General features: G+C 41.5%; 1 protein-coding gene across 7 annotated transcripts in view; it reads left to right on the top strand.

Moving 5' to 3' along the window:
* Positions 1-25,269, top strand: part of LOC310763441 (potassium voltage-gated channel subfamily KQT member 1-like) — a 793,949-nt gene that overhangs the window by 499,394 nt on the left and 269,286 nt on the right. For all 7 annotated transcript variants that reach the window (XM_083615632.1, XM_083615636.1, XM_083615634.1 and 4 more), the window contains 7 exons: positions 2,786-2,876; positions 16,764-16,890; positions 18,196-18,274; positions 20,541-20,637; positions 21,892-22,032; positions 23,331-23,441; positions 23,889-23,984. In XM_083615632.1, the coding sequence (XP_083471758.1) occupies positions 2,786-2,876; positions 16,764-16,890; positions 18,196-18,274; positions 20,541-20,637; positions 21,892-22,032; positions 23,331-23,441; positions 23,889-23,984 (742 nt within the window). The remainder of the gene's footprint in view (positions 1-2,785; positions 2,877-16,763; positions 16,891-18,195; positions 18,275-20,540; positions 20,638-21,891; positions 22,033-23,330; positions 23,442-23,888; positions 23,985-25,269) is intronic.

Raw genomic sequence — 25,269 nt, 5'->3', positions numbered from 1 at the left:
TGGGTCATGTGGCCAGCATGACTAAGTCTCTTCTGGTGAACCAGAGCAGCGCATGGAAACACCGTTTACCTTCCCGCCAGAGTGTTACCGATTTATCTACTTGCACTTTGATGTGCTTTCGAACTGCTAGGTTGGCAAGAGCAGGGACCGAGCAACGGGAGCTCACCCTGTCGTGGGGATTCAAACCGCCGACCTTCTGATCGGCAGGCCCTAGGCTCTGTGGTTTAGACCCATACCCTCCAGCGTTTCTCCAATGAAAATAGGGACATCATAAGGAAAAGTGGGACATTCTGGGATGAAATCAGAAACCAGGATGGCTTTTCTAAATCAGGGGCATCCTTGGAAATAGGGACACTTTATTCAGTGCCTAGTTAACATGTGCAGTGCGGTGAGGTGCACACTAGTGGCCATTCATTTGCATATTGGATTTTTGCAATTGATATTTGTGGGCAGCTCTCACTGCTGTCCCAGGGGACATTTAAAAATGGTTTCTGAGTTTGAACCAGGAAATAATCAGACAATAAGATGATCTTTTTAATATCTCTGCATCTTTTCCTCAATCATTTCCCCCCTTATATTCTGTTTTGTTCCATCTCCCATCTGGTTATTTCCCTCTTAACCATCAATCAGCATTCAGTGGACACTGGACATTTTCAGGCCCCTCCACTGTTTTAAGGGTTTTCTTGCCTAAATTATTTTTTGTGCTTCTGCAAACTCCAAGTTTGCTCTGCTGGCTAGGCAAGTGGCAATATTCATAAAACTGAATTACAATTTAGTTTAGTTTTCTGTGTATGTGGTCTTTATGTGTATAAATAACATTTATTTATAATATAGAATACATTCTAACTCTACAATTCTATGATTCTATGTGCATTGTACATGATATCTGAAATATGACAAACTCTTCTAAACTTTATTCCTGTTGAATTTATACCAGTTTAAAAACTCGAAGGAAAGCAAGAAATCAAAGTTTTTGCTGTGCCTTGAAGAAGATCCTTATAGCTTTGAGGTGCATTGTAAAGGAGTATCAGTTCATTCTTGGTCAGTCTGGCTCTTTTGCCATGTGAAAATCATGGACCTGAGCTTGGTGTGGCCTAGAATATACTCAAATCTGTTGTGTGTGTGTGTGTGAGAGAGAGAGAGGGAGCGCAAACCAGCTGTGATCCTCAGATTAAAACTCACTGACCTTTTTTGCTTGACCTTAATTTATAATTGGACAGCTGGTTATACTAATGACAGATTGTCTTTGTGCTGCTGATAGTCTATTTGAAGCTGTTGTTATAAAATATATTTGCCTATGCAAAGTCTCACATTAAAGCAGTTAATGCTATCTGCTTAAAATTTCTGTCCATAGGAGTTGTACAGTGAGATCCAGAACACTTTTCTCAAAACACATGTGCTATCTTTCTTTCTCTCAAATTGTTGGGAAAACATGATTCCTGTCTCCCTCCCCAAATGATTTTTTACAGTTGTTGTGTTGTTAGCCAAAAATGGCTTATCTTCTGAGTTTACACCAATAAAACCACAGTTGCATTTTGGACTGTTCCCAAATTGCCACCGTAGTTATGGGCTAGTGTTCATAACTATCCACCCTCAAGGTGAAGGAAGAAAGGCCTGAAAAAGTAGAGATAGGGAACATCTCCAGATGTTCAGCTACAACCCTCATTGCCCCAGCCATTGGCCATGCTTCCTCGGGCTGATGGGAGGTGGAATCCAACAACATCAGCAGGGCCACAGGTTTCCCATTCTTGTACTGACGTGTAGTGGAAGTGTTCTGAACACACTCACTGCATTTTGAGGCCTAAACTACAGATTACATTAAACACACAGTTTGGGGTGTGATTCCTTTACTTTTCAAATCTTTAAATAGCCGTTGTAAGTTACCTGGCCTCATTGGGCCCGCAGTGTGGGTATTGAGCGTGATGGGAATTCTTTATCTCTACACCATGATTCCTACAAACACTGCTGTACTGTGCTGTGAAAAAAGGGACTAAAGGGCAGGTAACAAACATCATAGCAAATAAATACAATATTTATGTTGGGATGGAAGCTTATCTCCCAATGAAAACAGAAGACTTTTCATTAGTTTTAGATAAAGGGGTTGTCAATGTGTGTGTATTATATATACACTTTCTTAATTACAGTTCTGACCAGACCCGCCTGCAGCTCTTATTTAAAGTTGAATAATAGTAATTCCACAATACCAAACTATGAATTTAGTGCAATATGTATTTTAGCTATTTGTATTCAAGGCACTATAGAAGTACAAGCTACTTCCACCTCACTTAGAAATGCGGGTTTGCTTTTTACCCAGTTAGCAACTTAAAATAAACCATCCCACCTGGAGAGGTTTAGCAGTATCAGAATATGACCATGAACTAATGGCTAAAACATGCTATTAGCATATTTTTAAATCAAGACCAAGTTTGAGGCAGTATAAGCTTTCTTGATTTCTCACTAATTTTTTTCCAAATGTACCACTTACTAATGCAAACACAACATTTTGAGTTGAATGGAATTCAAACTGCAAGCTTAAAAGGTGGTCATATGTTAATGGGATAATCATATATTTGTTTCTATGCTTCCTTATCCTTGGTAGCAGACATATTTTATAGTTAGAGTTTCTGCCAAAGTAGACACCATTTTAATCATGGTAAGAATATCCTCAAAGCTCAACACTGGGATATGGGAAAAGTGTAAGTAACAATATTTGAAGTATAGGTTTGAAGTAAACTATGGCTTTTTTGTCACTGAATGCAGATTCCTTTTTTTTTTCTTCCAACAGATTTCTATTGGTGCTGGTTTGTTTAATCTTTAGTGTTCTGTCCACTATTGAATACTATGCAGAATTTGCCACTGGGACTCTTTTTTGGATGGTAAGTGATTTAACTTAAAATATTCTGTGAAATGTCTGTATGTATACCTGTTAGAAACTTGTTATAAAAAGCTGAACAAGCCAAAATTATCAATCTCTATTTTACTTACTTACTTACTTACGTACTACTTACTTACTAAGAGCACAGCCCTAACCATGTGCACACAAAAGGAAGTTCTATTGAATTAAATGAGTCTTACTCCCAGGCAAGAAGAGTAAGAACTGCAGCCTTAATTATATTTATATCCTATATCTTCTGTTTTAGAACACATCTTGTAAGAAATGGTCATAACACAATCCTGCACATGTTTACTCAGAAGGAAGTACCACAGTTTTCATTGTAGGTGTGTACAGGCAACTCCCCATTTATATGGGACTTACATTCTGAGGCACCGTGTGCATTGGTCAAGTTGCATATATTTGAAACACCATCAAAAATCTGCAAACACCCGATTTAATAATTCTTTTTCTTCGGTTGATATCTGTTGTAAATGATGTTCTTTCAGATAGCGTTCTATATCATAGCCTGTCTCCTTACCTCTTTTATATAAATCCTTATAGTATTTCTGAAACAACCTTTTTATTTCATTTGGGTCTTCCACTATCTTATCTCCATCCCTTATCCTACAGATCATATTTTGTTTTTTCCTTTCTCTTAGTTGCCAGGCCAAATATTTCCCTATTTTATTAGCGGATTCAAAACTCTTCTGTTTCAACATTTTGACTTTCCACTCAATCTCCTGGTTTACTATCATAGAAAATTGGGCTTGTAATAACTTTATATTTTGTTTTATAGTCTCATCACCTGGCTTAATAGTTAATTGTCTTTCATTCTCCATTAACTGTACTAAAATCTCCTCCTTCTTTTTCTCTTTTTCTTTTCTTTGATGGCTGTTTTTCTGAATTAGAAAGCCCCTCATGACGGCTTTCCCTGCGTCCCAAACCGTTTCTAAAGCTGTCCCTTTATTTAAATTCCACTTGAAGTACTCTTCAATTGTTTCTTTTGCCTTAATCACTATCTTTTGATCATTAAATAGAGATTCGTTCATTCTCCATCTAAGTACTCTAGCCTCTTTACCCTTTAACTCTAAATATACTGGGTTATGATCAGATATAGTCTGTGGGAGAATTTCAGATTTGGTTAAGTTCTGTATCAATTCCTTAGTGATCCAAATACCATCTATTCTCCCCCAGCTCTGGTTAGGATTTGAGAAAAAAGTATATTGTTTTACAGTAGGGTTTTTGAATCTCCACGCGTCAATTAGTCCCATATTATCAACCAAATCAAAAAAAGTCTGTGGTAGCTTGCCTTCCTTAATCTCTTGTTTTCTTGTTGATCTATCCAGATTTGGTAACACCACCCCATTAAAGTCACCCATCACTATCATTTTTTGATCCATCCACTCTGTTAACTTAATACCTAATTCAGAGAAAAAGACTGCTTTTCTGTCATTAGGTGCGTATAGTCCGACGACAATAATCTTTACTCCTTGAAACATAATCTGTACTACAATCATTCTCCCTTGTTCATCTTTATACAGTAATTTTGGATCAAGTTTTTCCTTTATATATAGAACCACTCCTCGTTTCTTAACTCTATCTGAAGCCACAAAATCCAATCCTAATCTCTTATTGCTTAAAATTCTCTCATGCTTTCTTATTACGTGAGTCTCTTGTAGGCAGATTAAGTCGAGGTTCTTTTTTAGTAAAATATGCGCAATCTGGTTCCTTTTATTTTTATTGTTGAGTCCATTCACGTTCCAGGTCAGAACTTTTAGAGCCATCACTTATATGCAAATAATAAGATAACAAGTCTAAATTAAATCTACTGTTTTTTATCGTCTATCTCTTCTCCTTCCCTCTCTTGTCCTGAATTTGTCTCCCTCTCTCCTTCTCCACTCTCTCCGCCTCCGTCCCCACTCCCCGATCGTTCACCCTCCTCCTCCCCCCCCACCATCTTTCCGAGTTCTTTCTCATATCTTCTTGCAAATTTTTCTAATTCTGAAGGGTTGGACAGTTTGAATCTTTTTTCCTTAAAATAGAATGAAATTCCTTCCGGAAATTCCCATCTATATAGGATCCCATTTTTCTTCAGTTGGTTAGTTAATTTTTTGTAGGCATCCCTCCTTCGAAGAAATCTCGAAGGAATTTCTTTGTATATAATAATTGGATTTCCTCCAATATATAACCTTTTGTTATAATTCTGTTTCAGTATTTCGTTTCTCATATCCATCGAATTGAACATAACTAATACATCTCCTGGCAATCTTTTCCCCCTGGCTTTAGCTGATTTTGTTTTTATCCGAAAAATATTTGCCAACGAGTAGCTTATCTCTTCTTCCTTTCTATCTAACCAGCTTGCCAGCTCTTTCACCATTTTAAATCTTATGTTCTCATTTGTCTCCTCTGGGAACCCTCTAAATTTCAGGTTTGCTTGATTCTGTCTCAACTGGGTCATTGCCATACTATCCAACAATTCTTCCTGCACTTTACCTATCTCCTTAACTTCTACTTTAATCCTGTCCAAATCCCTCTTATTATCCTTCATGTCTTTTTGCACCCTTTTCATTGAGTCCTCAAGCACCTTGGCTCTTACCGATAGATCTTTAACTTTTCCTGTTAATTCTCCCACCACCCCCTCCAATCTTTTGTCCAACGTATCTTGTACTTCCAGTAGTTTTCTTTCAATATATTGCTCATTATGCTTAAATTCTTTCCTTATCTCAACCATTAAACTGTCATAGTCCTTGATTTCCCTCCCCTCCTTCCCATCTTCTTGTCTAGATGGCCTCCTTTCTGATGGCGTTCCCACCCCCTTTTTCATATTGAAAACTCTCCCTCCCCTGGCAGTCACTGAAACCCCCTGCTGGCTTTCTCTGTTCTTCCCGTAGATTCCTTCCGAAGTAGTCCCCTCCGCTCTCACACGGTGGCGCCTTGTAGACTTTCCAAGTCCTAGATCTATTATCTTCCGTAGGGTCTCACGGCCAGTTGTCTCTCTCCCCACGCCACACGACAACTGTTCTCCTAAGTTACTGATTATCCGCCATTGGGGGGGGCTAAGAATAAGGAGGTGCCGTACCAAAGAAAAAGAAGAAACCGTCCTGATTACGCTTTCCACCTTTCCAAAAGTTCTCAGTCTCTTTCCGCTGTAGCAGTGGATTAATCTAGAAAGTAAACCCCCTCTTCTCCAGCCAGAATATTAGGTTATATCTCTTTATGTCGGGGAGAAGAACAAGAAATGAGGTGTTGGTACGGAAGCTTGCTGCTTTCTCCAGACAAACAAATCTCTTTTTCCTCCCAAACGTCACTGGAAGGGCGCTGCCTCTCCGCGTCTTCCCTCCTCCTGCTGCTGATCTGTTTTTCACTCTTTTAACTGGCCCGAGTAAAATAGCAGTTTCTATCCTTTGTTCCAATATGAGAGGTGTGAATAACAAAGAGGTGTAAGTAATAAAGAGGAGTAAGTAATAAAAATCTCTAAGCATATGCTGCTTGACTCAGACCGTGTTCACAAACGGCATGCAAAGGGGTTAATTGCCAAGAAACCGCCCCTGCAATCTCCTCCCGGTCGTTAGCTCGTTAGCGCTGCTATCTCGCCAAGTTGAACAGAAAAATTCCTTTCACTTCTTTCTAGTCCCTTAAGATATTTTCGTTTGTTACTTTGCCTCAGAGTCCTTATACTTTGTATCTGAGGTCTCTCTTCTACAACCACTTAGCGGCAGCTTTTTTTATTTTTCCCTCTCTCCCAGCCTTACGTTGTACTCCATTTTCTCTTACCGCCGGTAGTGGATTCCTTCGCCTTTTACCTCTTGTAATCCTTTTACGCTGGGTTCTTTAGTTAATCTTTCTATCAGCTTAGTTGGTTTGCTTTTTCCCAGTTTTATGACTGTTGTCGGAGGTTCACCGCTTTCACACGGAGCCTGAGGCTTCACAACACGGAGTCTGTTACATCCCCTTCATGCTGCAGCTCAAACCCTGCTAAACGCCGACAATACAGGGGAGCTTGAGCAGCGTCGCTGGGTACCTTGACCCTCAGGATACTCCTCCTGGGGTTACGAGGTTCACGGAGCCTTCGTGACCCCTCTAGACCTCCGTGTTGCTCGAGACTCCCCCGAAGGGCAGGCTCGCGCTCCTTCCCGTGGCTGCGGCGTTCCGGAAGCCCGGCAAAAAAGCTGGTCTGTCAGCCAAATATTATAAAGTACTAAGTGATCAAATAAGCCCAACCCTATGTGAAGTGATGAACAATACTTTAAAAGAAGGGAAGACCCCGAATACCTGGAAGGAAGCCTATATTACATTAATTCCTAAAAAAGATGTGGATGCCTTAGAGGTGAAAAACTATAGGCCAATTTCATTATTAAATAACGACTATAAACTGTTTGCGGATGTAATGGCAGAAAGATTAAAAAAAGTATTAAATAACAGAATCCATAAAGATCAAACGGGCTTCCTTCCAGGGAGACAATTGAAGGACAACGTAAGAAATGTGATAGATATCATTGAATATTTGGAAACTAGAATAGACAAACAAGCCGCTTTGATTTTCATTGATGCCGAAAAGGCCTTTGATAACGTTTCTTGGTGCTTCCTGACAGAAAATCTAAAAACGATGGGGCTGGGTGAAAGGTTTAGAAAAGGTATAGAAGCTATCTATAATGAACAAAAAGCTAAGCTAATAATAAATAACTCAACATCAGAATTTTTTGACATATCTAAAGGGACTAGACAAGGCTGCCCCCTGTCTCCTCTGTTATTTATAACAGTACTTGAAGTACTTACTAAGAGACTGAGAGAGGCAGTGGAAGTGAAAGGGATTAAGGTAGGGATTAAAGAACATAAGATAAAAGCTTTCGCGGATGATATTGTATTAACTCTAGAAGACCCAAAAAATAGTATGAAAGAAGCCTTGCAAAAATTTGAAGAGTTTGGAGCGGTATCAGGCCTCAAGATTAATAAAAATAAGACTAAAATGTTGACTAAAAATCTAACTAAGGAAGATATTGTAGAACTAGAACAAAAGATGGGAATTATGACAGCAAAGAAAGTGAAATATCTTGGAGTGTGGATATCAGCGAAAAATATTAACCTATATAAGGATAATTATGAAGTCACTTGGAAGAATATTAAGAAAGATCTTGAAATCTGGGAGAGATTGAGGTTATCTTTTCTGGGGAGGATAGCAGTTATCAAAATGAACGTTCTCCCCAGAATGTTATTTTTGTTCCAAACCATTCCGGTACTAAAAGGTCTAAAGCAGTGTAAAGAGTGGCAAAGAGCCTTAGCGAGATACATCTGGCAAGGCAAAAGACCACGAATAAAAATGAAAATATTGGTGGACAAAAAAGAAAGAGGGGGATTCTCTCTACCGGATCTAAGTTTATATTATGAAGCGGCGTGTTTATTGTGGCTGAAGGATTGGATAAGATTGGAAAATAGGGACATCTTGGACTTGGAAGGTTTCGATAACAGGTACGGGTGGCACTCGTACCTGTGGTACGAAAAGGTGAAAGTTCATAGAGGCTTTCTAAATCATATTTTTAGGGGACCACTATTCCAAGTATGGGAAAGAAATAAAAATATATTGGAAAGGAAGACACCTTGGTGGATTTCACCAATAGAGGTGTTAACTATAAAAAAAATAAACATGGAAGGGAAGAATGCCACCTATGAAGAACTAACTTGGAAGACAGATAAAGGGATTAAACTTAGACCATATGAAGAGATCAAAAATTTATTTACAGGGTGGTTGCAATACCACCAAGTAAATGATCTGCTAAAAGAAGACAAAAAGAAAGTAGGATTTGAAGATAAAAAATCTAAATTTAATGTAGAAGTTATAGAAGGTAAGAACAAAACACTGTCAAGGATGTATGATATTTTGCTGGAGTGGTATACAAAAGATGAGGAGGTGAAGGAGGCTATGACTAAGTGGGCGATAGATATTGGATATAACATCGACTTTGAGAGGTGGTTGGAACTATGGAACAAGAATATGAGATTTACGGCATGCACGGCACTAAAGGAAAACCTGTGGAAAATGATCTACAGGTGGTATCACACACCAGTGAAATTAGCGAAGATTTATAAGTTGAAGGATAAAAGATGCTGGAAATGTAGAGAGGTAGAAGGTGACCTCTACCATATGTGGTGGTCGTGTTGCAAAGTGAGAGGCTTTTGGGAATTGGTTTATAATGAACTTAAAAAAATCTTGAAATATACATTTCCCAAAAAGCCAGAAGCTTTTTTGTTAGGAATGGTCGGTAAAGAAATTAAAAAAGAAGACAAGACCTTGTTTCTATATGCTACGACAGCTGCAAGAATTATGTTAGCACAAAATTGGAAATTAGAAGTAATACCTAACATAAGTGATTGGCAGGTTAAAATGATAAATTATGCTGAGCTTGACAGAATATCAGGAAGAGTAAGGGACCAAGACGAACAGAAATTTCATGATAATTGGAAGAAATATTTAATGTATATGGAATCTAAATCTCAGGTGACACTGGCGGGGTTGAAATAACTCTAACAGCGGGAAAGGCCTATGTAAAAGAGTTAAAAAGTACGCGACTATATAACTTATTAGATACTTACCAAAGGAGTGGAGGGAAGTCCAAGGCTCAGTTGAGACTAGTTCAGTTATGTATTTTATTTATGATTTGTGAAGTGGATATAATTTGTATAAGGTATGTGGTGGATTTTTTGTTTATGTTTTTCCTGGATATATGTGCAAATATGAATAAAAATTTATAATTAAAAAAAAAACAAAAATCTGCAAACACCCTCTAAACCTCTGTAAACCCTTGGAAAACCAACATCACTTACCAGACAGGCAGGAAGGATGGTAATGGTAGCTCTCAGTCTTCCTCATCGCTGGAGGACGATGTGGAAAAAACAAGGGGGGTAGACCTGTCCCTCAAAGTCCTTGGCTACAATTCAGATGCACTTGCTGCTGGTGGTGGTGTCCTGTGGAGGAACACGGTGATGGGCAACTTCTGCTTTTGCCTATTCAGCTGGTCAAACATCTCCCTTTATGGGCCACACACTGTCCACAATCGCACACTGGATCTTTAGGCTGTGTTCCATGCAGGAGTCATACTAGGAGATGATGCCCTTCATGTGCATGACCGTGCTGAAGAGTTCTGAAAAGCAGACCAACGCCCAGTCCAGGTGGGTTGCTCATCCTGCTCACCATCATAATCTTCTTCCCTGCTTTCAGAACTGGAACGTGATGTCACCAGCTCTGCCAGCTCTGCCAGACTCAAGGCCTGTTGCCCCTCAGTCAGTTTCCTTACTTGTGGCAATGTCTGAAAATCCTTTGAAATCGTGAATGCACCCCTCCACAGATTGCACTGGCGTACTTTGTTTCAGGCTTGATGGCATCTACTGCCTGCTTGACATAGGTGATGCAGACCACAGTGTTGAAGGACCTCCAGAATGCCACATGGTTGAAATCTGGACCAGCATCCATGTGCTGGTCCCGGGGGGGTTACTGTGCGGCATAGTCTAAATCCGGTCCTAGGTCGAGGATAAGGAGGCTGTCCGTCAGGGGCGAAGCGAGGTACAAAGCAAGGAGTCGGGCGTGATCAGGAACTCAAGAGAGCAGGTCAGGGTGCCAGCAGGAACAGGTTACCAACGATGTTGCTCCCGCAACCTGGGACTGGGCTGACTGGTCTTTATCTCCTCTGAGGCATAGGGCAGCCCCTGTCCACAGGTGACTTGCCTGGAGGTGAGCACTCCTCCTGAGAGAACTTAGTTCCCTCCGCCTCTCTGCCCTGAGTCTCTGCAGCTCAGGAGAGGCTGGAGGGTTACTGGACCCAGAGGCAACCTCACCTTCCCCTGATAGGGCTGGGAGAGGAGCATCTGCAGGCAATGGGTCCTCCGGAGCCAGAGCGGATTCTGCTCCTGAGGATCCGGCACAGGTGAGGGCCCTTCAGATTCAAGCCCCTGCCCCGGCTCAGCCGGCCCTGGAGGCGGGGACTCCCGTGCAGGCTGGGACTCCTCAGGTTCAGCCTCTGAATCAGATTCCCAGGCCATCCCACCTGCTCTGGAAGATAGCCCTTCCCTTGCAGCAGCCTCTTCAGCTGCTCAAGTACACTTCAGCAGCCCCCAAGTTCATGGATGCAACTTCGCCAGTGGTGTGGATGTTCTTCAAGTTGAAGCAACCCTTCAAGCAGTTCAGCCAACTGGAGCTGGCTTGGAACTCCTTCTCTAGCTGCTCCCTCTCTGCACATACAGCTTGAGAGCCTTCTTGTACAAGGTGTTGCCATCAACAGGGACACGCTGGTGGTTCATGTCCTCCAGCCACAGGTTCAGTGCCTTCTCCATCTTCACCAGAACCTTGTCCCACATGTTGCTGGTGACCCTGGTAATTGCAGGTCCACTTACTGCCACTGCTGCCCGGATCTCCTCCTGTATCTTGATGGCATGGATGCTGTACTCATTCCTGCCATACTTGCGTGGCACACATGGTGATGCCTTCTTGCAAACAGTCCAGCACTGCTAGTTTCTCTTCCAGCGTGGATACCACTTACTGCTTTAATGGGTTTGTCAGCACCCAAGGAAAATGACAGTGCCGTTGTCAGAGCTGAGGGCTTCTCTCTCTTCACCACAAACACCACAGGAGCCTCTCTATGTTTTTTAGTCTTTATTTACAGTATTTACAACGGGTCATTAGCACATCTCTGCTGAGGCCTGCGTTTGGCCCAATGACGAAGTCTCCTGCCTTGCCTTTCAGCCCTCCTCTTTTCCATGCTGTGTAAACCTCTCCCTTGCTCTCGGTTTATTCCAATCCTTCTCCCCCCCCCCCCCCCGCACACCTCGTCCACTTCTTCCGTTCCCAGGCTCCCCCTCCCTCTGGGGAACTTGAAACCCCTGGTTCGTCCCTGACAGCCTTCTCCAAAAAAATCCTGACCAAATAAAAATCCCCCCAAGCTCAAAAAATTCTCAGAAAAAATACCAAAAACTACAAAAATCTTCAAAAAACCTCCAACAACCCTCAAATACCTTTACCAGGCATTCCTCCTCCCAAAACTGCCAAATTCCAACATAATCACTCCCTGAAAACCTCCTTCCTCAAACTCCAGCTCTCCACAGGCCTCAAGGGATGTTGCAAGGGATCTTGGAATTTTACTTGTAAAGACTCGTGGGATTGTTAGGCACTGTTTTTGCACCTTTCTTGCCTGTATATTTTACACCCAATTACCTGCTGGAAGTAAGCCATATTGAAATCAGAGAGACTTACTCCTGCATAGACATGTATAATTCTGCACTTTAAGGCTGCAGTCCTTTTAGGATTAAGACACTTTGAACTCAATAATTTCTGGATAAACAACAGTGGGATGTGGTTTCATGGTTTATTCATGGAACATAGCTGGCTTTTGACTTGTATGTTTCTAATAGAGCAGGAATGGCCAGCTGGTGGTCCATGTGTCAGAACCAACCTTTTTAATCAAGGTATAGTAAGTGATATGATCATAGAATTGTAGAGTTGGAAGGGACCCATAGTCCAAACCTCTACAATACAGGAATTAAACTAAACCACATCTAACTGATCATTCTCTCAGTTTCAGGAAAAGGAAACATGATTACAAATGCTAAGTGCATATGTATTACAGTTCTTTTTTATATATTTATATAAATATAATAAATGTACTACATATATGTACTGGATGTATGTACTTTGCTAAATTTGGGCATTTTCATTGGGTGGGTGAGGCCCCCTGGACCAGTGTCAGCAAGAGAGTAGCTTCTCAGAATACAGAAAACTATTAGTTCCTTTAATGGTATTTAAACTGAATTAAAAGAGACTAATGCAGCGTTTTCAAAAACTAGGGGCAGCCTGAGGCCACATCTCAGACACAGCATAGGTGTGTCACTTCGTTCAATTGGCAATATCCTGTCTGGCCATGAAAGTTTAAGGGAAAGTTGACCCTTTCAGATAACTAAATTCTGTGGGTTTCAGCTTGAAGATATCACAAGCATCTGTTTCTTGAAGCATTTCTTTACTGGCGTCACCAAATGTTCTAAAGCCTGAGCATGTCATGTCTTCTGACACTGAACACTTAGCAGATAAATGAATATTTAAGGGAGGCATACATTGCCATATGCCCATCTTTTTCTCTTGCTTTTGCTGTAGTAGTAATAATGGCAGCCATTTCTAGGAGACGGGCCACATGATAGAGCATATGTTTTGCTTCCAAACACCCCTGATTGATCCCTGGTATTTCCAAGTGGGGCTGGGAGAGTCTGGTCTGACCTAGGACAGCTGCTGCCACCAGTCAATGTAAACAATACCAGTCTAGCAGGGCCAGTGATCCAAGGAGTATAAAGCAGCTTATACCAGCTTATATGCCAGTTGTGCCAAGGAAACTTTTGCTTTCAGTAAAATATCTGCACAGGAGCTGCAAGTTAGTGCAACTACTTGTCTGCTTCAGTTACAGATAGGTAGCCGTGTTGGTCTGCCATAGTCAAAACAAAAAAAAATTTTTCCTTCCAGTAGCACCTTAAAGACCAACTAAGTTAGTTCTTGGTATGAGCTTTCGTGTGCATGCATGAAGAAGTGTGCATGCACACGAAAGCTCATACCAAGAACTAACTTAGTTGGTCTTTAAGGTGCTACTGGAAGGAAAAAAATTTTTTACTTGTCTGCTTGTAATACAGACTGTTCATTGGTTTAATTCATACTGAAATGGGAATGCCTGTGTGTATTGGTGAAAGGGTTTAACATTGGAAAATTCCACTGCTGTATTCTAAGGGACTCTGAGCTTTAACTGAGTTCATAATTAACTATTGTTGTTTTCTGCTAGCTAATGTGTGAGTGTTTATCCTTAGAATTTATGAAAAGAAATTAATTGAAAATTTGCTATATGGGAAGGGTGGTGTCTGGAGTTCTTTGTTCCCAGGCTCTGTGAAAGTAAGGATGTAAATGAACCTCTTCAGGAGCACACAGCCTCAGGCTGGAATACAGGATGTGGGGAGAAACAGACCTTTTGTAAGATGCGGAGCCTATGCCCTGGACGGGCATATGCCTTATGGAATTGTTTGAATGTATCATATAATGTTTATTTTCTGTTTTGAAGAAAGTTCTGCAAGTAAAATTTTGAACAATCTAACCTCTCTCTCTCTCTCTCTCTCTGTGCGATCACGCATGACCAAGTTAGATTGTCTTCCATGAACGCAGTCTTAGTGGTGTGTCCTTAAAGTGGAGGCCAATTCTGAATCCACACCTCCTTCCACAGTGGGGACATTGGTTTCTGGGTGGGAGTTGATCATGATGAGGATTTGCCAAATGTGCCTTCCTCTTAGCTTGTTTCTCCCTTTTGTCCTGAATTCGTATTTCTTCAAAATCCATGACGCCTTTAGTAGAGGCTATTTTCCAATTGGAGCGCTCACAGGCCAGTGTTTCCCAATTATTGGTGTTTATACTACATTTTTAAAGATTTGCCTTGACAGCATCTTTAAACCTCTTTTGTTGTCCACCAGTATTTCACTTTCCATTCTTAAGCTGGGAATAGAGTAGTTGCTTTGTTGTTCAGGCATCTGCTTGCTTGGATAGCCATTTCCCCTTCTGCAGCTAGCAACTGATTTCCCCCCCATCCTACGAAACTGTGTTGGGGAAGAACTGGTTTGACCAGTTGATATAAGTAGGAATAGAGAAGGCTACCTTCTACTGAATCAGATGATTGGTACATCTAGCAATTGTTTACACTCATTGGCAAAGGCTGGCAAGGGCTTCACATCCAGTCTATCCCAGCCCCATCTGGACATGCTAGGGACTGAATGCCGGACCTTCTATTGTCTGGAGCTGTTGAGAGGGAATGTGAAGTGTATAGACTGGGAACTGGGCTGAACAAAAATAGATGTTGGATACTTGTTTTAGCTTAGGATCCGGTTTTATGCTTTCTTTCTTTATGAATTGGTGGCAGTGGGCTTCTATGAGGTCAAAAGACAAGACAGAAATCTAGTAATTTAAACAATACAATTGCTGGATAGAAGTCTACATATCGCTTGTCAAAAAATAGGCATATTTATATTAAGTCTCAGCTTCCAAAACATTCCCCTCTGGTACAGAAGGAGTTTCCAGGTTCAGTTCTTGACATATCCAGTTAAAGGAACTTGGGTAGCAGGTCTAGCAAATATCTCTCTGCCTGACCACACCTTCCCCCCCAGTCAGAGTGGACTAGACAGGTGGATGCTCTGAATTGTCACACAGCAGCTCCCCATGCCTTGTTGCACATCTCAGTGGAGCCACCATGCTCCACCAGGAGGCTTCACAACATTGTAATATATATACAGTATTTAATGGAACTGTTAACTGGTCACAGTATCACCAACTAAACAGAATTTTCGAGGAAGATAGAAGAACTGGATGCGATAATAAAATATCAGTTCTAGATAGGGAATTGCTTTCAAATGAGGAAAAAAATCTATCCAGAATGTATAAGTTATTGTTAAACTGCCACTTAAAAGACGAAATGGTTAAGGACGTGATGGTAAAATGGGCCCAAGACTTTGGATATACTGTAGAATTAGAGAAATGGGAAAATCTTTGGACAAAGGACGTTAAGTTTATAGCCTGCTACCTTATTAAAGAAAACTTTTTAAAGATGATGTATAGGTGGTATCAAAATTGGCAAAAATGAATTAAAAAATCAGCAGTAAGTGTTGGAGGTGTAACCATAAGGATGGGAATCTATTCCACATGTTGTGGACATGTCCCAGAATTAAAGTATTCTGGAATATGATTTACGAAGAATTTTTAAAAAATGCCACGATACACTTTGCTAAAAAAAACTAGAGTTATTTTTATTAGGTATCTTCACAACAGACATCCCAAAGGACAACAAGAGAGTCTTTTTATATGCAATAATGGCGACCAGGATTGTGATTGCAAAATATTGGAAAAGCAACACAGTTCCAACAAAGGAAGAATGGTTATTAAAATTAAGTGAATATATTGAATTGGCGAAACTAACAGAATTCAGAATTCAGAAATCAACCAAGCGAAAAGATCAGGAGAGAATGGGATGTCTTTAATAATTATATGACGAAAGTTGGTTCCCAAAATTATGACTGGCTTAGCCTAGACTAAAAACTCCACAGGTAAACAAATTATCTCTCCAGAAAGTTTAGAATGATTACAGACAACCAAGGATATGAGATTATAGGAACCATATAGTGGTCGAAGGAAGTCAAATCTTTTTTCTTTTCTTTTTTTCTCATTTTTTCTTAGATATACTCTTTTTCTTATCTTTTTCTATTTTTGTTTTTGCGCATTTTTGCATTTTTTTTCTATACTTGGAAAATGTTAGTTAAGGTAATGTGTATTTTTTTCTTTATTATTTATACAACTGTAATTTTTTTGAATGTATGTAATATGTATATAGCAAATAATTTTTTCTAAAAAATGAATAATAATAATAATAATATGGAAATCTATGTAAATCATGTTACATCATGGTACACTATGTCCTTATGTTACGGTGTTCTACAAATGAAGATCACAAAGAGGAGTAGCAAATTGAACGAAAGCCATTTCCTGCTGTGCAACTTATCTTAGGGGTAAACTTAAATATTAACTATTCCACTTATTTATACAAAAAGAAAAAAAATTATATACAAAACACAATCCTTACCACCCTCCCCCCAAAATAAATAAATAATTTTGAGTAAATAAATAAACCCACCATGCTGCTTTTATCCTTGTGCCCTTGAAAGAAAAGAAAGTCTGAAAAGGAAACTTCAATTCCTTTTGTTAGTTGTATTTACCACATTTCTATGCTGCCTTTTAAAACTAATGTTTTAATGTTTTCAAAAATATTAATGTATGATAAAATTTATTAATAATAATAAATTTCAAACAATAAGCCTTAAATACTGTTTTTAATTTCAGGAAATTGTCTTGGTGGTATTTTTTGGTGCTGAATATGTGGTGAGGCTCTGGTCTGCCGGTTGCAGAAGCAAATATGTTGGTATTAAGGGAAGAATACGATTTGCTAGGAAGCCTATATCAATAATAGGTGAGATCGTCTGTTTTAAATATAAAATCATACCGGGACATCAATCCCATGGCCTTTTTGAGCAGAAAGGATATACTGGCTTTGTGTATAGCTGAGTTGACTGATGCTTCAAGATGGATATTTTTATTGGCCCACCTTTTATTGGGAGATGAGCTGTTATAAGATTATGAGCCACTACATTCCTGGTTGGTGTTTGCCTTTGTTTATGTTCTAGGTGCACTTAGCAAAATCCGAGTTCTCTCATATTCCACCCCAACTCCTTTAATATGGGGATTAACATCCTGACCCACCTTCAATCCACCTTCAGTCCTCTTGTGCAATATATGGCAATGAAGGAGAGGCCACCATCTCCCGAGGGAGTCCATTCCACTGTCAAACAGCTCTTACCATCCGAAAGTTCTTCCTGATGTTGAGTCAGAATCTCCTTTCTTGTAGCTTGAAGCCATTGGTTCAGGTCCTACCCTCCAAAGCAGGAGAAAACAAGCCTCCCTCCCTGGCTACTAGGAACAGAGTTCTGGGTAGCTGATGTCCACCGGTAGGGTTAATTTGACCCTCAAAATTTTACTGTTCAAAAGGTGGTATAATGGCTAAGGTCGGTGGTTCGAATCCATGTGACATGGTGAGCTCCCATTGCTCTGCCTGCCATCCTAGCAGTTTGAAAGCACACCAGTGCAAGTAGATAAATAGGTACCACTGTGGTGGGAAGGTAAATGGCATTTCTGTGCACTCTGGCTTCCATCATGGTGTTCCATTGCGGCCGTAGCGGTTTAGTCCTGCTGTCCACATGACCCCGAAAGCTGTCTGTGGACAAATGCTGGCTCCCTTGGCCTGAAAGCAAGATGAGCGTCACACCCCATAGTTGCCATTGACTGGATTTAGCTGTCCAGGGTCCTTTACCCTTTACCTATAATGGCTAAGTGTATCTTCTCCAAACCACCTGCAATTTCTTGTCTGCCCTGTAGACGGTTTGGAGACGTTACACATCATAAACTTTGATATGACAAAGCCTTTTGTAAATAAAAAAAGAAATAAACCTTTTCCATATGGTTTATGTAGTTATTTATTTTATCCTAGTGTCATCTTAGATTAAACAGGGTTCTGAAGTGCTAAAAAGAAAAAAGCAAGACCTGTAAGCAGAGATGATTGTGGGAGGAATAAAAAAAAAAGCCTTCATGTTACATGTGAAAGAAGCGTTCTATAGATTTTGGTTGTTTTTAGTACTGAAAGGCTGTAACATTCTGCCCCCCCTTTCCTTTGATGGCATTAAAATGCATTAACAGTTTCATTTTCCTTTTTTGTCAACAGATCTTATTGTTGTTGTAGCTTCAATTATTGTCCTGAGTGTAGGATCGAATGGACAGGTGTTTGCCACATCTGCAATAAGGTATGCCAAGATATGTCAACTTTAGATTTATTGTCTCTTTCAATAAAAAGCTTGAGCTGACTTACATTGTGCAAACACATTTGTTGGCATCTATATCTAGCTACATATATCTAAATTATTATTATTATTATTATTATTATTATTATTATTATTATTACTACTACTATTATTTTCACCATCCCTTCCTCTTCTCCTCCACCTTTCCTCTTACTTTTCTCAACTCACCCTTGCATGCAGATCACCCTCTACTCTCTCCTATTCTGCAGAACCCCTTGCACACACCTGCCATGTGGATATCTTTACCTTATCTTCAAGATGAAAAGAATTGTATGAACGAGCCTATTAATTGGTCTCTTCCGTTAGAGATGGTTAAGTTCAGTTGGTGCACACTGTCCGTATATGGACAGTGAATAAATATACAGTGGTACCTTGGGTTAAGAACTTAATTCGTTCTGGAGGTCCGTTCTTAACCTGAAACTGTTCTTAACCTGAAGCACCACTTTAGCTAATGGGGCCTCCCGCTGCGCTGCCACCACGCGATTTCTGTTCTCATCCTGAAGCAAAGTTCTTAACCCGAGGTACTATTTCTGGGTTAGCGGAGTCTGTAACCTGAAGCGTCTGTAACCCGAGGTACCACTGTATCTTCTAAATTACTACATTGAATCTGAAACTTCATATTGAAGACAACATGTCATACCCAGAGTGAAATACATGATTGTGGGAAGGTACTATGGAATATGTGAAGCGAGCACAACAGAGCATTTCCCAGCTCACTTCTCGCTGTACTCAAACCTTGTTTGAAACTGCCAATATCAGTCTACTCATACCTCTGCTGTTGTTTAAAACCACAACTTTTCCTGTTTGCTTTATTCAAATCTCTGCTTTTGTTTAAAACTGCCATTTTAAAATGTGCCTTCTCTTGGCTTTCCTCTCCCACACTCACTTAATGCAAACACAGGATTGTGCTGATGCACCACAGATCCTCCAATGAGGGCTGCCTTGCAGTTGTAAATACATGGAAGAAATAAATTAAATCAAATATCAGGGAATAAAACTTCTATAACTTTTTACTACATTTTCTAACAAGGATCACGTCCTGGGAGTCCTCAGGCTCCATATTAAAGTTGCCTGCATCTATCAGTGAGAGTAGATACATTCAGGCACAACATTGCATACAAAAAATGCATTTATCTGCATATCACATATATGTTGCTGTTTGGGAGCACATAGGCTACAGATTGAAACAGGACAGCTGCTTGTGAAAAAGGAAACCAGGAAGGCCTTGCTCTGAAAGGAGAATTGGGAAAGAGACAAAAAGCAAAAGGCATCTCCCTTCCTCTGAGCTCCCTGGGAGCTGTGGTGGAAGCCAGAGGGTGAGATAATGGCCACTTATCCAGTCCTGGGGTGGGTGCTGGTTGCAGCCCATAGAAATGGGTCCTGACCCCCAGGAGCAATGCTGGCCTGGGTGGCTTGTAGTTGGAAACCCCCCGTGCTGGCTGTGTAGGAGGGCGGGAGTTCCTGCCAGGCCCAATTCTGAATTCTGGCCGATCAGACCAGTCCATGGTGGCAAGGGTTGGAATCAGACCGGAGTGGAGCAAGCTTTTTTCCACTCCGTTCCCTTCACAGCTATGTGCAAAATCAATGAGCAATGTAACACTAAAATTTCGTAGATCTGCCCCAGGAAGCAGATAAAATTTACTTCTTCTGTCCCACAAAGCTACTACAGTCATACCTCGGGTTAAAGACACTTTGGGTTAAATCTTTTCGGGCTGCATCCCGCGGTGACCCGGAAGTAACGGAACAGGTTACTTCTGGGTTTTGCCGCATGTGCAGATGCTCAGAATGACATCTTGCACAGACGTGGCGAATCGCGACCCATGCAGACACAGGTTGTGTTCTGCTCATGATGCGAACGGGGCACTGAAACGGATCCCATTCGCATCCAGAGGTGCCACTGTAGTTGGTTTTGTCTGACTCTGGACTTTTTTTCATCCGGAACTCACCAGAACCCTTTGGTGCGCTATGTGTTGCGCGACAGGCTGTGGGCGAAAAAGATAAGCTATTTAAGGGGTGAGCTCCCCTAAGAAAAGCTCAACAACTTCTTTGACTGGTCTAACTGATAAATTATTTATTTGACTGAGTACTGTTAGTACTAATGAGTTTTCAAATTTCATTGTAGTATTCAGAAGAAAATATACTCACATTTTCACAGATAGGCCTTCGGTGTCTAATGGGCTCTCACTGCATTCTGCCATTTTTTCCACAGGGGAATCCGTTTTTTGCAGATACTTCGCATGCTTCATGTAGACCGACAGGGTGGCACTTGGAGGCTCTTGGGATCTGTTGTATTCATACATCGTCAGGTATTGAGTATGGGAAGGTTATTGAATATGTTTATACCTGTAAAACTCTTATTCTAACATCAGGTATGGTGAAAATGAACTCACCTGGAAATGTAGGGTTTGGGGCAATCTATAAGTGTGTTCTTTTTTTTAATCCCTGGCCTCAGCAGTACAGAGGCAAGGTGAGGCAAGGCTTCTCTAGTGCCTGAGATAGCTCTGTACAGGCTTTGGGCTGGATACTGCACAACAGCAGAGCAGCTGCCATTCTCAGACCGAGCCTTGAACAGGACATGCAGCCCTATCTCAGAGCCTTCCATGAGAGAGGCCCTTCCTGCTTTAGCAGTCATTAACTCCAACAGAGACTTGGGCTCCATTAGAGCTCCTGAACTGGCAACTCTGGAACTGGAGGAAGGCAACACATCATCCTCCTGATGCGATGGGCTCCTCTTGCGTGAGTGTGAATAACCTCCACAAACACATTTAAAAGGCTGTAGAATATTAATCAGCCTTATTTTTTTTTAAAAAAATACAAATTAACATGCAACACTTAAGAACAATTTAAAACAACCCCACCCCAAATAAACAACACCCACCCAAGTTAAAGCCCCATCCCAATTAAAACCATAATTTTAGCATAAAGGGGCTGGCCCACAACCTCGTTTCACCCCCAAAGTGCTTCCCCCAAAGGAACGACCCCCTTTGGTGTTGTCTGCTTTGGGGGCAGCCCCGCCCCTCGGGTAGGCTGGCTTTATAGAGCCGCCCCAGCAACTGGTGCCCTTCTAGCTGGGGCAGCAGGTGTTTCCAATGTTGCCTGCCTGCCCAGGGCTTTGGTACCTAAAAATGACTGCAGTTAGTCCTATAGGGATCCATGTTGGACCCTCAGCTGTATTGACAAACAGGGTAACAGTACATTCAGCTGCTAACTTGAATCACTTTTGAGTGCTTCACTGGCTAGACTTTAAGCATACTCTTGGATATGGCCCAGGCTCTGGGTAGCCAGCTCACAGTGGGGTTTGTTTTTGCTTTTTAAAATAAGATTTATTCTAGTCTATGTTCACCAGAAACGCATACTCTTCAAAATTTTGTTTGAATATGTATAAAAGCTAGCATATCAACTCAAAGGTGAGACATGACTGCCACAGGTCATAAAGCAGACCAGCATCACTGGATATGTTTTATTAAAAATATGAAATGGTTATGAGTAATTTTTTAAACCAAAATCAGCATTTGTACAAAGAGAGCTTCCAATCAGTAATCCAGTTTTGTTCCTGTTAGGAACTAATAACTACGCTGTATATTGGATTCTTGGGATTGATCTTCTCATCGTACTTCGTCTATCTCGCTGAGAAGGATGCAGTGGATGAGGAGGGACAAACAGGGTTTTCCAGTTATGCTGATGCTCTCTGGTGGGGTGTGGTAAGTGCATCTCTTGTGTCATATCCAGTGCTGCAAGATCACCCTTTCAGTGAAATATTCAGAATCAGGAATTTGATTGAAATTAGTGTTAAGAGTAAATAGTACAAAAAGACTCTGTGTTGTAGGTTGTAGAAGAGAAGCAAGGCCAAAGTTACTTTGCGAAGTACTTAAATCTGAACATTTCATATTAAAAAAAATTAAATCTTGCTATGCAAGCATGAATCGAACCTGTGAAGTTAATGGTATACTTGGTGTAAGGCAAAACCATCACCAGCCAATTAAATTGCTTGGGAATGGATTCAGAGGAGCAGAAGAAAGTACTTTTTTCATTCACAGCATAATTAACAGGGAAGTTGTTGCTACTGGTTGTGGTGATACGTCCCTTCTTTTGCTTCTCTTCATCTCTTCCCGGTCAGGAGCATATGGAGGTCGACCACTGGAAAAAAAATGCTAGACCACATTTTCCCGGAACCCAATCTCACATTCTCATTCTTTTTTATCTGAGTCATGCACAAGAGGAATGTGAATGAGCATTATGGCCATTGCACCTCATTATTATTTATTATAGTCGTTTATATCCCTTATTTCTGCAAACAAATCCTTTCAAGCTGGCTCAGAACAAAGCAGAAGACCATGACAGAGTGTCAAGACAGCATCAGATTTGAAGTATAGTATTCAAACATGCCAGCAGGAAGGAGCTCATATATAAACACACAAATATACACCCCCTGAAGTTATCCCTCTGCTGCATCCTACTGGTCACTTGACTCAACAAGAGCAATCCTAAGCACATTCACAGTGTGTGACCAAAACATCAAGACAGAGAAACCTAGAAATAAGCTGACAAATGTGAGGAGCTACAAACCCATGTTAAAATTGGGTCCCCCCTCCCAATGCATGTCACAAGCACACCTCCCAGTGATTTTAATCCTGATTCAATACTGTGCCGTGTCCCGCCCACCATGCTTCAGGTGAACTTATACATATAAGCAATCCAAATAAGTGCTTATGTTTTGGGAGATTGTGGAATCCCTTAAATATTTATTTAATGCTGCAAAACTGCCCCAGGGAGAGGAGTCATTTATTGGAGCTGTTGCCCTGGCTGGCTGCACTCTGCATGCTGCCTCCTATGGCAGACTAGCACAATTGGCTTCCCCAGAGCTTGTGCCTGGAGAAGGATGAGCTACATCTGACAGAAATGCACAGTACTTCAATTTTAAATCTATACAAATGTGAACCAGCTTTCAGACTATTGTCATTACAGCCTTTTTGTAAACTATTTTTCATCTATTGTACAGGTAACAGTCACTACTATTGGCTATGGTGATAAAGTGCCACAGACATGGATTGGCAAGACAATTGCGTCTTGCTTCTCTGTGTTTGCCATCTCTTTCTTTGCTCTTCCAGCGGTGAGTGCAGAACTTAAATAATTATTAAGTCAGTTTGTAAACATTGCTGATGTCTTAAGAAAGTGGTTGATGTGTACAATGTATTGCTTACCTGCAGCGTAGCATGCTTTGTTAGCACCTGGGGTGGGTGCGCACCTGGGCGTGCAGAGGGTAAAAAGATCCTGCTGCACCAGCCCAGGCCTTGCCATTGCTGGAGCAACCCCCTCCCACTGTGCAGGGGGGGAGCCCGGCTGGCCAATGCAGACCTTGGATCATCCTAGCCTTGCAAAGTGGCTTGGGGCTGGCAGGGCGGGGGAAGGAGCTAACTGTGCAGTGCTCCCCCCCCCCGAAAAATGTGCCCGAGGCAGCCCCCCCCACTACGCCCCTGTCGCTTACTGCAGATTCCGTACCTTACTTTTACATGTAAGCATTAAATGCAGTTTTCTTCAACTGCTTTTCGACTTTCAGGGCATCCTGGGTTCCGGCTTTGCACTTAAGGTACAACAGAAACAACGTCAAAAACATTTCAACAGGCAAATACCTGCAGCAGCATCTCTAATTCAGGTAAATACTTGATGAAGAAATAGGAGAAAGTGAACTGACGTTTGTAACTTCTCACCATCCCAACAAAAGAGATTACAAAGAGCAATACTCTGCTACAGTGTCTTGGTATTAACTTAGGATTTTGGAGTCTGAACTGTAATGTTCCACTATTTGCAGTGCATGTGTGGGGCATTTCAGTGAACTTGAAAGGGCCAAATTTATCCTAGATAGTGGTGGTGGCAGTGGTAAAAGGTAAAGGGACTCCTGACCGTTAGGTCCAGTCACGGACAACTCTGGGGTTGCGGGTTCATCTCGCTCTACAGGCCGAGGGAGCCGGCGTTTGTCCACAGACAGCTTCCGGGTCATGTGGCCAGCATGACTGGCGAACCAGAGCAGCGCACAGAAACGCCGTTTACCTTCCCGCCAGAGCGGTACCTATTTATCTACTTGCACCTTTGACATACTTTCGAACTGCTAAGTTGGCAGGAGCTGGGATCAAGCAACGGGAGCTCACCCCGTCGCTGGGATTCGAACCACCCGACCTACTGATCGGCAAGCCCTAGGCTCTGTGGTTTAGACCACAGTGCCACCCGCGTCCTGGTGGCAGTGGAAGCAGCCATCATTTGATTCCCAGAACACCTTTGGAGTGATACTATATAGTGATGTAAAGTTACGTTTAGAGGAATCCTGGGGAAATCTGGCAGCAACCGGAAAGCGTTCTTTTGCTGACATGAAACAGGCCATGGTGTATGTGTGTCAAGGTCAGTTACTTCCAGAGCCAATATAACCTGTCCATTCTCTCCAAATGTTGCGCCAAATATGTCACTGGAGAACTTTCAGCCCAGCCTTGAGTTGCCTCAGGGTAGGGAGCTCTGGGCAGCTGGGAAGGGGGCTGCCTCCGCGCACCCATGTGTCACCATCTCTAGCCTTTTGTTACTCCCTGGGCCACCTCCAGGCTGCGGAGGAGGAGGCAGTGTGTGTGTCACATTTTCAGAAACAACAGAACGCTTCCTGCCCTTCTCTGTGCCATCAATTTATTGTTTGTGTGGTTATCTCCGCACCTGCATTTCTCTCCTCCTGAATTCCAGTTTAACTAGGAAAATTTCCATTATGAATTATTGATTTGGAACATGTACAGTTTGCCTCAGCTTTCAGTTCCTTCAGTTCATGTGCACCTTTCCTCAGTGATGCGCATGTATGCATTGATAAAACATTGGGAGGGAGGGAAGCAAACAGCATGTTGTTGTACATGAAAGTACAACAAGATTCTTTTTGTGCATTGCATTGCACTGCTGATGCACACACC

The sequence above is a fragment of the Podarcis filfolensis genome, assembly GCF_964270895.1.
Source record: "Podarcis filfolensis genome assembly, chromosome: 5".
NCBI classification, from domain to species: domain Eukaryota; kingdom Metazoa; phylum Chordata; class Lepidosauria; order Squamata; family Lacertidae; genus Podarcis; species Podarcis filfolensis.
Note: the sequence above shows the minus strand (reverse complement) of the source record. Positions and strands in the feature narration are given on the sequence as shown.